The sequence below is a fragment of the Bos indicus genome, chromosome 11, assembly GCF_029378745.1.
Source record: "Bos indicus isolate NIAB-ARS_2022 breed Sahiwal x Tharparkar chromosome 11, NIAB-ARS_B.indTharparkar_mat_pri_1.0, whole genome shotgun sequence".
NCBI classification, from domain to species: Eukaryota; Metazoa; Chordata; class Mammalia; order Artiodactyla; family Bovidae; genus Bos; species Bos indicus.
Genome location: NC_091770.1, coordinates 14573350 through 14587121, shown reverse-complemented (window position 1 = coordinate 14587121; position 13772 = coordinate 14573350). Strand labels below are relative to the sequence as shown.

General features: G+C 43.0%; 1 protein-coding gene across 4 annotated transcripts in view; it reads left to right on the top strand.

Annotated features, from left to right (window-relative positions):
- The first annotated feature begins 3237 nt into the window (after positions 1–3237).
- The window catches only part of MEMO1 (mediator of cell motility 1), a 110727-nt gene continuing 100192 nt past the window's right edge, over positions 3238–13772 (top strand). For 3 of the 4 annotated variants that reach the window (XM_070798471.1, XM_070798469.1, XM_070798470.1), the window contains exon 1: positions 3911–4072. In XM_070798471.1, coding sequence (XP_070654572.1) covers positions 4012–4072 — 61 coding nt within the window. In that variant the 5' untranslated portion in view covers positions 3911–4011. Of the gene's footprint in view, positions 3296–3910; positions 4073–13772 lie in introns of those variants that run through there. The other variant, XM_070798468.1, reaches the window with a different exon arrangement.

Below are 13772 nucleotides of genomic sequence, written 5' to 3'. Positions count from 1 at the left end.
GCCTAGTGTCAGGTACATAGTAAAGGTTTAGTAAATATTCCTTATGGAGAATGATTTCTAAAGAAGAAAAGGGCTAAGTCAACGGATACTAGGTTATAGTGTTAACTGAAATCAAAAGAGCATCCTTATGCTAAACTCTTCTCTCAAGTTTCAATTTTTCAAAACCCTGTGGTATTCTAGAATATTTTTCTGGTAAAGAGCTTTAGTAATTAGAGGGCTCCTCAATCTAGCAGTTGTGTATAAAGTGAAGGTGAAAGTCGTTCAGTCGTGTCCGACTCTTTGCAACCCCATGGACTATACAGTTCATGGAATTCTCTAGGTCAGAATACTGGAATGGGTAGCCTTTCCCTCCAGGGGATCCTTTCCAGGGGATCTTTGCAACTCAGGGATCGAACTCGGGTCTCCTGCATTGCAGGCAGATTCTTTACCAGCTGAGCCACAAGGGAAGCCCAGGTGTGTATAAGTAAGATTTAAAAATGGGCAGTTTAATACTGCCATATAAGCTCCAAAAATGAAGCCTAATAAATTACTTATTTTGGGATATAGGTAGTGTACGTATATGGCACAAAGTTCAAAAGATACACAAAGATGTACACTGACTGTTAGCAGTTTGTTGTATCCTTCTAGAAATATTCCACATCTATGCAAGTGTGTGAGAATAGAAGTATTTGGTTTTACACAAATGATATCGTAACCATACACATTGTTCTGCAGTTTGCTTTTTGCATTTTTTTTGGAGCTCTTTCCATACCAGTATATAGCACTATCTTATTGTTTTTAAAGGGTGCATACATACGGATATATCCTAAATTAACAAGTATCATTGACAGATACTGTGTTTGTTTCTAGTTGTTAGTATAGACTGATGCAGTGACTCTCTGTATTTCAGAAGATAGATTAATGTTGGGCTCTGGGTATCTTATTTGTTGAAGTCTGTGCTTCATGAGTGACTTCACTTTCACTTTTCACTTTCATGCATTGGAGAAGGAAATGGCAACCCACTCCAGTGTTCTTGCCTGGAGAATCCCAGGGATGGCGGAGCCTGGTGGGCTGCCGTCTGTGGGGTCGCACAGAGTTGGACACGACTGAAGCGACTTAGTAGTAGTAGTAGTAGTGCTTCATGAAGACTATTAATGAAGATTTCCTCCTTGCCCTTTACTTTGGATGATGTTTATGGAGTGTCAAACCCAAATCCTTGGTAGATATAATGGAATTGTTAATATGAAGTGTACAGTATTGCCAAACAGGCTTCTTTGATATCAAGTATTTTCCATTGATCAAGTATTTATATGGATCTTCCTAAATTTAGGGGTTGTGGATAAGTGAGTAGTTTCAGCATCTCTTTAAAGAGTTTATCCTTGAATAAAGTAGCCAGAATAAGATGGACAAGAGGAGTAATGATGGGATATATTAAGAGCATTCTAGAGATAATAGAAGATCCTCTAACCTTTGACTTCACTTGGCACTGTGGTCTTTGCTGAGTTTGATCAGTAAGAAAAATCCTTTGAGGAAAGAAGCCTCCAACTGAGCATTTTAATAGGGATGATGCTTAATTTTAGATTAGACTACTAGTTTGGAATGAGACCTAGGAGCAGAGGATAATGAGAAAACAAACATTTACAAAGAACAGTTTATAAGTTGTTTTCAGGTGCCTTACTTGGTGATTCTCACAGCAAGCCAGTGAGTTAAATATGACTGCTGTTTGCATTTCACAGATGCGATAACTGAGGGTTGAAAAGGTTAAATTACTAGATATCCATAACCACACGGCTGATGAGTGACAGAGCAATCAATGTTCTTACACCATATAAACCATATCAACTATTTCCTTTTCTTGAAATTTACAATGAAGTGTTTACAATTTCATCAGTTATCATGAGTTTTGTCACTTCAGAAAGAGTACCAGGGAATCGGCTTCAGCCCTCCTTTTTCTCTTATCCCTAGATTGACTACTTGGTACGTGTACCCCACCCTCCAATATTTGGGCAGGTTAGTGGTGAAGTGAGAGGGTTAAAAATTGAATACAGATCTATATAGAATGGAAGTTTTTTTCTTTTTCTTTTTGCAGCTTAAAAAGAGTGTATAAAAAGGTGTGAAAGTCAGAAATGTTCCAATAATTGACCAGGACTGGGATCTCAAGCAAGATCCACGGACCTTAAAGTTGAATAGGTGAGAATACAAAATGTAGTACCTAAAGAAAAAAAAAGAAATTCTATGACTATGACACTAGGGAAACTTGAAAATTAAGCACAGTCGTTTGCTTTGGCCTCTACCACGGATCTGTTTAGTGTGAATTTCAGATATAACAATGTTATAGTTTTAATTCCAAGTCTTTCATTGAAGGCATGCCATTTGCTCTTACTCTCTTCCTAGTTTCGGAATGGTCTACTCCATAACATTTTCTTGAAGGTCCAAGATATTCTACTTTACTGTGATTATTATATAATTTTAATGTAATTCTTTGTTTCTGACACTTGCGGTGGGATTTAAAAGATAACTGAAGGTTGGAAATAATGTTTGGGGGGTTAGTCGCTAAGTCGTGTCCGGCTTTTGCAACCCCATGGACTGTATGTAGCCTGCCAGGCTCCTCTGTCCATGGGATTCTCCAGGCAAGATTACTCGAGTGGGTTGCCATTTCCTTTTATCAGGGGATCTTCCCAACCCAGGAATCGAACCCATGTCTATTTGTACTGCAGGCAAAGTCTTTACCAACTGAGCTATAGGGAAACCGATGTACTAGGCTTTCAATAACACCTCTAGTATTGTTATGACCATTTTATAGATCAGAATAACTGAGGCTAGGTATGTCACACTGTCCCCCAGGTACAGAGTTAAGATATGCACTTACATAAACATAAATCGAAACAAGACAACTTTACAGTATGAAGCCACAATTAGGTAGTAAGGGTGGCCCTGTGAAGCAAAAACAGCATTTGCCGCACCACAGGCACACCTGCTTCTACAAATGAACTTTCCAACGTGGCGACAGAGTTGCGTGCCTAGGAGTGAGATCTTGGGGGTAAGCACCCACTAAGGGTTCCTGCGTATGGTGGGGAAGACAGGGGACTTTCCACGTGGAAAGCTGCACCGAAAAGCCCTCGGTGCTCCTGGTTTAAGGAAGTTGGTTGGGGGAGGGGGCTTGCCCTGCGGCTGCGTCCTGCTCCCCGCGCCCTCCTCCTCCCCGCCTCTGCTGCCGCTAAACCCCGGAGAGCGGAGCGTGCACGGTGAGATTCCTCGGCGGGCCTGGCAGCGGCTGCTGGGCATGCTCAGTGGGCAGGACCCGTTAGAGTGGCGAGTAAGGAAGCGTTGGCTCTTCTCGAGGCTGCCTTCCCCGGTTCAGGCCCCGGCCCTGGGCTTTTGTGTGCGCAGAGCCGCTGCCGCCGCTGCTTCCTCGCGGGGCCACCCGACCCCAGATGCCGTCTGGCCTGTCCGGTGTCCGCCGTTAACCTCGCCGCGCAGCCGGAGGAGGAGCGGGGCGGGGCGGGGCCGGCGGGCCGGCAGCCGGGCGGGCAGGAGGGCCCGGCCGGGGGTGGGGGTGGGGGTGGGTGCGGGGAGTCCCGCTGGGGGTGGGGGGAGGGGGCGGGCGTGGAGTCACGGGGGTGGGGTCACTGGCGGTGGCTCGGGGAGGCCGACCGGGAAGGGAGGGGGCTGTGGGGGCGGCTCGGAGGCACCAGCCCCGGCTGGGGAGCAGCGGTGACTCCGGTGGCCGGGGCCACGGCTTTCCGAGCTTCGGTGTGAGGCCGCCGCGGGCCCCGTTTTCCGGCGGCCGCCCGAGTTTGTGGTGATTGTTGCCGCCGCCGCCACCGCCCCGGCTGCCATCTCCTCCTCCTCCCGGGCCGCCGCCTCCTCCTCTTCCTCCTCCTCCTGGGCCGGGCCGATCCCCTCCCCGCTGCCGCCTCCTCCTGGGCTGGGCCCGCGGTGTCTCGTCCCCTCGCGGAGCCGCTCCTGCCGCCGCTGCCGCCGCCGCCTCCTCATTCATCCTCGTGCACCATAGGCGGCACAGGCACCAAGATGTCCAACCGAGTGGTCTGCCGGGAAGCCAGTCACGCCGGGAGCTGGTACACAGCCTCAGGTAGGGCCCCAGGCCGGCCGGCCCGCCCGCCGCTGCCGCCGCCTGGCCCGGCGCCCGGCCGGCCGAGGTCGGCGGCCCGGCCCCGCGCGGCGGCGGGAGGGACGAGGGCGCGGACGGTCGCCCGCCGCGAACCGCGTGGGGAGGGAGCGGGCCGGAGGCCGGCCTCGCCGCCTCCCCCACCCGGGCGGCATCGTGCCGGGCAGCCCCGGGCCGGCCACCCTCACGCTCTGCCCGGAGTTGGATGAGAGAGAGAGTTGCCTCCTCGGCAGCCTGCGCCTTCCCTCGGGACCCGGCTTGGGCAAAGAATGTGCTCCGACCGAGCCTCCTCGTCGCCTCCTCCAGCTCCCGGGAAGCGGGTGGCCGGCCGCAGCCACCCTGGGGAGGACTGTTCACCCGGCGCCCGAGTCCCGCTTCCTCCGCGCGACCCTCCGGCCGCGGGAGGGACGCGCCTTCCTCCTCTCCCCTTCCCTCCCCTCCCGTCTCCTCTCCTCTCCTGCCCGAAGGGCGCCCGCGGGACCCGGGGAGTTCTCAGCCTCCCGGGTGCACCCGGGCTCTGCTCGCCCGCCTCCTGCCAGGCAGCCTTCGCCCTCTCCACCCCCCGCCCCCCCGACAGTTGAGAACTGGAGGCCGCATTCCCCCCTCACCTCTTCAGGTGCTCTGCTGTCTTGAGAGGAGTGAAGGGTAGTACTTTTTCACTTGTCAGACCGGAGGCAAGATCTGGGCTTGGGAGATCTGGGAGAGGAGGCCCTTTTCTGGGATTCGCAGCTCAGCCCGTTGGGGGTAGGGTAGGAGTACTGTTAAGCAGGGGCATGGGGTGGCCTCCCAGCTCTTTTGTCAGTGTTTTCATTGTTACTGTCATTCACGAAAGGGGCAGCTGGAGATGGCATCAGCACTTTTCCTGAGCGGCCTCTCAAGCCTCAACACCGAGCAGGTGCTGGAAATAATGAACGCGGTGGGTCAGGTTTTGAGTGAATTTAATCTTCTGTCGACACTGTCCAAAAACATTTTAGAGCTCTTTATGTAAGACAGTGTAGGGACTTTCCCTTTAATAAAGCTCTGGTTGGAACGACTGTTTGGGGGGATTACTTTCTGGAGTCACATTTCTGTTAAGTGACAAAGTTCCACTGTGATTCCTGAATTTTCAGTCATTTGGTATTGGCTTATCAATAACTAGACCCAACTCTTTAATGTGAGTCAGATCATGTTTTACTTTGCAAATGGATGGGTTGGACAGTGACATGGTTTGTGAGAAGACAAAGCTTTGCAAGATAATTCATTTCTCTGAGGTTGCTAAGCTCTCTCATTAAATGCATGCACTTTACTGACTCACTGAAGATTTCCTGTGTTAAGAAGACACAAAGGATTTGCAGGCCTAACAGGTAGCTATAGTTTTGCATTAAGCAGATGACTTTTCATGGTTACAGTGGCTTCCCTCATGGTCCCAAAGTACTTCATAAATATTTCATCAGGTCTCACAACCTAGAATGTTAGCTCAGCTTTTCTTGTTCAGTTTATGCAGATGTGCCCAAGATTCTGTACAGACCAGTGGCAGAACAGGAATGGGAGACACTGGTTCCTGGGTTTGTCTTCCAGTCAATGCACTATTACTATTAAATTTATCAATGAATAATAGTCTTTTCAGGGTTGTAAGTCACTAGACATTTTTTCTTCAGTGTGTTCTGAAGCGTTACAGAGTCTCAGTTTTCACTTTCATGACCATCTTTTGGTTAATTTGTCTTCTATACCTTTCAAAAGTGTTTTAAACTTCTTTTGTAGTTTGCATTGAACTGTGGGCAAATGATTCCGGAGCAATTTTTATAGGTTCTTGAACATTCTTTTCATAGTAAAATGAGGCATAGTTCACACTTCAGACTTGAAAAGACTTCTTCAGTAATCTTCTCAATGTTAAGAATTCTTTAGCTCAAGACATTGTGTTTTTAAAACTATCAATAGTGAACTAAAATGGACAACTTAAAATTTTTTTTTAACTATATTCTTATTTCTCTAAATTCTGAATGAAGTCAGTGTCATTTTGGTAATGTGAGTTGTCCTGGAGAAGTTTATTGTTAAAAAAAAATTCAGACCACGTGTGGCTTGTGTGTGTGTGTGTGTGTGTGTGTGTGTGTGTGTGTGTGTGACTTAAGTAATAATTAAGGGTGAATTTAAAGCAATTTAGTTTTAAAAGCTGATTTCATGTTTTAAAAATGAGTAAAAAGATATGTAAGTAAATTTTGATTTAATCTAGTGACCCTAGACCCCAGTGTACCTAGATTGGTAACATTGACCATTGGAAAAATTTTACTTGTGTTATTGTTGTTCCCTTAAACTAACCCTAAAAACATATAATAGGAGACATATGCTGTTGGATTGTCATTCTGTAGTTGCTACAGCATTTAAATGATTGTGTCTGTAAAATTGAAGTGTTCAATTACTGATAAAAGAGAGAAATAAAATATGCTTCATTTATATAGCTAGTTCAGAAAAAAAAAGTGTGTGCATACATATATGTTTTATAACACACATCTTCATCTAGCTATATGCTAGATCCCTTGATAGAAGTATCAAGTATTCCCTGCCTTCCAGGAAGATAATTTGAAGTAAGTAGTAACTCAGGACAGCAAGTAAATATCAGATAAATTGAAGCAGTGCTTCTAGGTGCTAGGAGGAGGGTGGAATCACTTCAAAAGATTTGAATTATGCTTCGAAGGAAGGGTATTTGCGTAGCTTTGGAAAGGGGAAAGTACATTGGGGAACACCACAAAGATACAGAGGCGGGTGAGTATAAGTAGGTCAGTATAATAAGAATGGAAGGTTCTCAAAAGGGTGTGGTTCAAGGACCTGGTTGAAGCTAGGGTGTAGATGCCTTCGCATTCATAGGGATTTGACTTATGCAGTGGGCAGTCAGGACCAGTGCAGAAGTTTCTGAGTGGGGCACTGATACACAAGAAACATTTTAGGAAAATTAATCTCACAGGACGGTTAATCCTCACTTCTTTACGGGTGCACAGCAGGGATCAGCAAAGTGAACTCACATTGCCTGCGGTCCAAATCCAGCCTGACCTTTTTTTTTTTTTGTTAAGTCCACTAGTGAAGTATAGTTTTTCATTTTTTTTTTTTTTTTTGGTTTTAATTTTATTTTATTTTTAAACTTTACATAATTGTATTAGTTTTGCCAAACATCAAAATGAATCCACCACAGGTATACATGTGTTCCCCATCCTGAACCCAAACCAAGCCACTGTATGTGGCTTGTAAAGCCTAAAGTTTTTACTATTTCTTGGCCTACAGAAAAAAATCGTTGACACATAGTGTACGTTAGTGGTTCCCAATGTGACTTCTAGACCAGCAGCATAATGACTGTACTCTGTCTTTGTTTCTGGGTGTGTTGTATCTTTCATTTCATTGTTTCAGGCTCTTATCTTCTATCTGGACAGTTATAACTCTCTCCTAACTGCAGTTCTTTCTGCCAGCTTGATTCCTCTTAAGTCTGTGCTCTGCATTGCTCCCTGGATAATCTCTCTGACCACATAATTTCTTTGCATAAACCTCACTGGCCCATCTTGCCTGTTGGATAAGTCCTTTCATGACTTGGCATCTTTCTATCTCTTGCCACTTCCCCCAGTCCCATCCTAGTTCTCCCTTTTACTACTCTTAAGCAATGTCTAACAGCTGTTCATTGTTTCTTTAAATACACTATGCTGTTTCTTATCACCGTGTTTTTATTCAAGCTGTTTCCTCTGTTGGAATGCACTTCGCCAGGATAACTTCTAATGTTTTAAGGATTCAGGTGTTAACACCTCCTAGAAGCCTCCCTTGATGCCTTTCCTCCCACTGTCTGTTGTTGATGTTCCTTTGTGTTCCCATAATATCCTGTGTGTATCTCTATACATTTACCTGGTTACCCATGTGTGTGGTCTTTTATAAGAGTATGAACTAGAAGCCAGGGATCATTTGCTACTAATTTTTTTTATACCTTAAGTTCTCAACACTGGTTTTGTATAACTTAGTAGATATGCAGTAAGTATTTGAACAAGTGAACGTTAAAGTACTTGGCATATAGGAGATTCGGACAAAGATACTGATGTCTGAATCCATAAGAGCATTGGGCGTCATATAGGACCATTGCTAGTTAAGTCTCTGAGCATGCTGTAGGTGAAGAATCCTGGTAGAAAAGGATTAGAAATCTTCATTCACTAGTTGGGGGGACTGTATTTAATATAAGTTTTTAAAGAAATATGACATACATAGAGAAAAGTGTACAGCTAGTTGAAGTTTCACAAAATAGGGATATTATTGTAAGTAGCAGCCAGCTCAGCAAATGTCAGTACTGGAATTCTCAACTTCACTGTATTCCTTGTATTCTAACACCATAGTTAAGTTTTGTCTGTTTTTGAACTCTGTATAAAAGGAATCATGTAGTATATCTTGTTTGACCTTCTTTTGCTCAACATTATGTTTGAGATTAATTCATGTTTTACTGTGGTTTGTTTATTATTGTATTCTATTCTAATGTTTGGGGGGTTAGTCGCTAAGTTGTGTCCGACTCTTGCAACCCCCTGGACTGTAGCCTGCCAGGCTCCTCGTCCATGGGATTCTCCAGGCAAGATTACTGGAGTGGGTTGCCATTTCCTTCTCCAGGGGATCTTCCCAACCCAGAAATTGAACCCAGGTCTCGTGCACTGCAGGCAAAGTCTTTACCGACTGAACTATAAGCTGAGCACCGAAGAATTGATGCTTTTGAACTGTGGTGTTGGAGAAGACTCTTGAGAGTCCCTTGGACTGCAAGGAGGTCCAACCAGTCTATTCTAAAGGTGATCAGTCCTGGGTGTTCATTGGAAGGACTGATGCTAAAGCTGAAACTCCAATACTTTGGCCACCTCATGCGAAGAGTTGACTCATTGGAAAAGACTCTGATGCTGGGAGGGATTGGGGGCAGGAGGAGAAGGGGACGGCAGAGGATGAGATGGCTGGATGGCATCACCGACTCGATGGACATGAGTTTGGGTAGACTCTGGAAGTTGGTGATGGACAGGGAGGCCTGGCGTGCTGCGATTAATGGGGTCACAAAGAGTCGGACACGACTGAGCGACTGAACTAAACTGATTCTATTCTATGACTAAACCACAGTTTTTCCATTCTACTGTTGATGGAAATTTATTTACAGTTTTGCCGCTTTGAAAATTTTTGTACTCTTATTTCCTGATGAACACATATATGCATTTTTGTTGGGTATGTACCTTAAGTGGAATTATTAGGTCATAGTTATGGCTATGATATATTCATTTTTAGTAGATTTTGCTGAAGTTCTGCCAAGTGGTTTCATAAACTTATACTCCCTCCAGCAGTGTGTGAGACAGTTCCAGTTGTTCCACATCTTTGCCAACACTTGGTATTGTCAGTCTTTTTATTTTTGGTTATTTCTGGGAGGGTGTGTAGTGACATTGATTGTAGTTTTTATTTTCCTGATTTCCAATTTCGTTGAAATTGAGCATCTTTTTTTATTAACCATTTGAACTTCTGCTTTTGTGAAATGTCTGTTAAGTCTTTTGCCCTTTTTCTACTAGAGTATTTACTTTTTCCATATTGATGTAGTTCTTTATGTATTTTGGATATAGTCTTTTTAGATAGGAGTATTGCAGATATCTTCTGCTCTGTAGCTTTTTCAGGATCTTGGTGTCTTGGTGACTCAAAAGTTCTTCATTTTAAAGAAGTCTGGTTAACAATTGGTTAGTGTTGTTTTGTTTCCATTTATGAAATCTCTACCTACCTTAGTGTCATGAGATTAACTTTCCTATGTTTTCTTTTAAAAGCTTTCTTTTCACCTTTCATAGTAGGATTAGTAATTCATTTGCTTGATAGTTGTATCTATATGGTTTTGGTAGGTTACATAGATTTATTTTGAAATGTACATATAGAAAAATTATAAATGAGTGTGCAAAATGGGTGGTACACTTTGATGAATATCCAGAAATATAACATACTCTGTAACTATCCCCAGCTCAAGAAATAGAACATTTTCAACATCTCTGAGGGATGTATTACATTTTAATGTTTTCTGAGATTGGTATATTTTATATCTTAAGTGTGTATATAATGTGGGAGTATTTCCCCCCCTGGAAATTTGTTGTTATAGCTTATAATCACTCGTGTCATAGAAGTAAGGAAATATATCAGAGTCTAATGATTTCATAAAGCATTCTTGAAATGTTTGTTTGATATATCTTAATAGCAGTTTGCTTTTTTAAGTTCTAATTCTTTCTGTCGTATTTCATGAATATATTTAATAGAATTATATTGGTTCTATCGTTGGAAAACCACAACCTTTTTTTATTGCTTGTATCTTGAGTTCTAGAGTGTCAAAATATATCTTGGTGTGTGAGGAACACACATTCTTTGAAGAGAAAATACTATATAGTATTTAGTTTTGGAATGAACTTTTTAGATTATTAATATGGTTTTTCTGTATGATGGTCTTTCTTTGTGCTTCCTCTTATAATTTTATCTTGGAGAAAGACGAGAAAGCACACGTTCCTTAGGTAGACTGCTGAGAGCATTGCTTAATTGCCTCCCTCTCACTTTCTCGCTTGTCCTTTCACGTGCGGTTTCCAAGTCAGAAATCTCCCTCACCTCCGTAGTGTAGTTTATGTTATCTACTTTTGGGGTTTTGTCCATTTTGAAGAAAATCAAGACACCAAACAAAGATGTCATTTGTTAAATGTGTTCTGTAGTTGCATTTACATATATGTGTATGTAACCTCTAATCTTCAAAAGGCTGCTACAAGTTTGGTATTATCTGCATTTATGGATGTGGAAACCATGACTCAGAGAGTTTGAGCAACTTGTTTAAGTTGTTTAAGGTGTAGTAAGTAAGTGGAAGAGCCAGTCTGACTCTGAAACTAGGGGTGAGGAAGTATGCTTTCCCAAACACTGAGATTCTGTTCCAGTCAGGTTTTTTCCATACTACAATATTTGTATTTAACTGGCACTTATGTTTCATTTATGGTTTGTAAAGCATTGTCTCATTCATTTTTTATTTTCACAATAATCTTATGATTAGGTGTAGGACAGGTAGGCTGGGCAGGTCTTTGCTATTTTATTCATGAGAAACTAAGACTTGAAGGAGACTAAGTTGCCTGAGTCATCTACTGTTAAGTGGTAGAGCTAGAATTTGAACCTAGGACTTGTAGCTGAAGCCTAGTATTCTTTCTAATTATAGTAATGCCAGAGTAAGTAAGAAGTTGAGCTATTTGGAATCAGTAAGCACCTCTATAATTGTCAGGTAAATATATTATAAAATAATAAAACATGATTAAAAACATTTATGAAATATTGAGTATTATTGATATGGTATAAAAACTGATGGAAGCATTGGTAGAATTTAATTAATCAAGGATTAATCAAATCTAGCTTTGAATTTGGGCCTAACAAAACTTGACACTTCTGTACAGGCTTCATTTAATATATTTGTCAGTATTGGACAGACTCAGTTCCGTCTGAAAGGTACTACTCTAGGGACAGGTGCATAGAAGATGAAACAGACAGAATCGTTATAGAGTTTATATTCTAGTTGGAGACAGGCTATAAATAAGGTAAGTAAAACATAAAGTACGTTAGATAGAGGAAAGTGCTTTGGAGAGTTACAAAGCAAATAAAGCAGAGCTGACACATGAGGATGTTAAGGAATGGGAGGAATTTTAAATGGCAAGGAAAGGGTTGACTTCACTGGACCTACATTTGAGTGAAGAAGTAGGTGAAAGAACAAGGCTTGCATTCTATATAATTTCAGGTCAGGGGTACAGCAAGTTCAAAGGTACTGTGGCTAGAGCAGGCCTGGAGTATTTGAGGAATGCAAGAAGGTCATTGCAACTAGAATGAAGTGACATGAGGTGGTTTGATATGAAGTTAAGAGGAAAATAAAATAGCTGGGGCAGAGGCACAAAGGTGTTGTGGTCAGACGACATTAGGTCTGGAAGGCAGTGTGAGGACTTGAGTGAGATGACCATTGGAAAGTTCTGACAGGATCGAATTTAGACTTACTTGAACAGCTTGACTGCTATGTTAGCAGTAGACTAGAGTTGGGTGTGGTGAAAGCAGTGGCAAGGGCTGCACCAACAGTTAAGAGGAAAGTAGCACTCCATCTTACAGATGGTGATGGATTGAGTAATAGCTGTGAAGGTGAATAAGAAGTGGTTGATTATTGGATATATTTTGATGGTAGAGTCTAAAGCATTTGCTAACATACTCAAAGTTAGATATGAGAGGCAGAGAAGAGTCATGGATAGCTCTAAGTTTTATCCCTGAGATTGCAATAATGGAGTTGCTGTTATCTGAGATAAGGAAGAGAAACAGGTTTGGAGGGGGAAGGTAAGAAGCTTAATTTTGGTCTATTAAGTTTGAGATGTTTGCTTTATAGTTAAGTGAATATGTGAGTCTGGAGTTTAGGGGAGATGCCTAGGGTGGAGATATAAGGTTGGGAATTATCATCATGTTGGGTGGCTTAGCAGTAAAGAATTCGCCTACTAATGCAGGAGATGGCGGGAACATGGGTTCAGTCCCTGGGTTGAGAAGATCCTGTTGAGGAGGAAATGGCAACCCACTCTAGTATTCTTGCCTGGAAAGTTTCATAGACAGAGGAGTCTGGCCGGCTACAGTCCATGGGGTTGCAAAGAGTTGAGCACGACTGAGCATGTGAGCATGCATGCAGATAATATATTTGAAGCCAAGTGTCTGGATGAGATCACTGTAGGAATCAAAGTGGCCAGAAAAAAAGAGGTTTGTGAGTGAGCCTTAGAACACTTCGCACTTGAAGAGGTTGGGGAGGTGAGGGTTATCATGTAAGTAAGATAGATGAAGCTTCTGGTGAGGAGAAGATGTGCTGGAAGCCAAGTAGGGAAAGTGCTTTAAGGCATCTCAACACAATTTATATAGTTTTTTTCTTAGATAAGCACATTTAATGTGGTTTAAGCGACTCTGGTCTTAGCCATCTCTTACCCTGCTCCCAGAGCTTCCTAACTGGTTGCCTAGTTCCCATTCTATTCTTTACACAACAGCCTGAGAGATCTTTTAAAAATGTAAGTAAGATAATATTCTTTTCTAAAAATCCTATCATATTAATATTTAAAATCATACTTAAAAATCCTTGCCAAGGCTTAGAAGGTTTTACATGCTTTGACCTCTGCTCAGCTTTCTCATTTTATCTCATATTGCTTGTTGTTTACCTTATGCTATTCCAGCCATTCAGGCCCCCTTCTTGTTCCCCAAATATGTCAAGCTTATACCTGCCTTAGGACTTTTGCATATACTTTATGACGTCTTCATGTATGGATGTGAAAGCTGGACAGTAAAAAAGGCTGAGCGCGGAAGAATTGATGCCTTCAAACTGTGGTGCTGGAGAAGATTCTTGCGAGTCCCTTGGACTGCAAGGAGATCAAATCAGTCATCCCTAAAGGAAATCATCCCTGAATATTCATTAGAAGGACTGATGCTGAAGCTGAAACTCCAATACTCTGGCCACCTGACGTGAAGAGCCGACTCATTGGAAAAGACCCTGGTGCTGGGAAAGATTGAGGGCAGGAAGAGAAGGGGACGACAGAGGATGAGATGGTTGGATGGCATTACCCACTCTATGGACACGAGTTTGAGCAAATTCCAGGAAATAGTGAGGGACAGGGAAACCTGGCAAGCAGCAGTCCATGGGGCT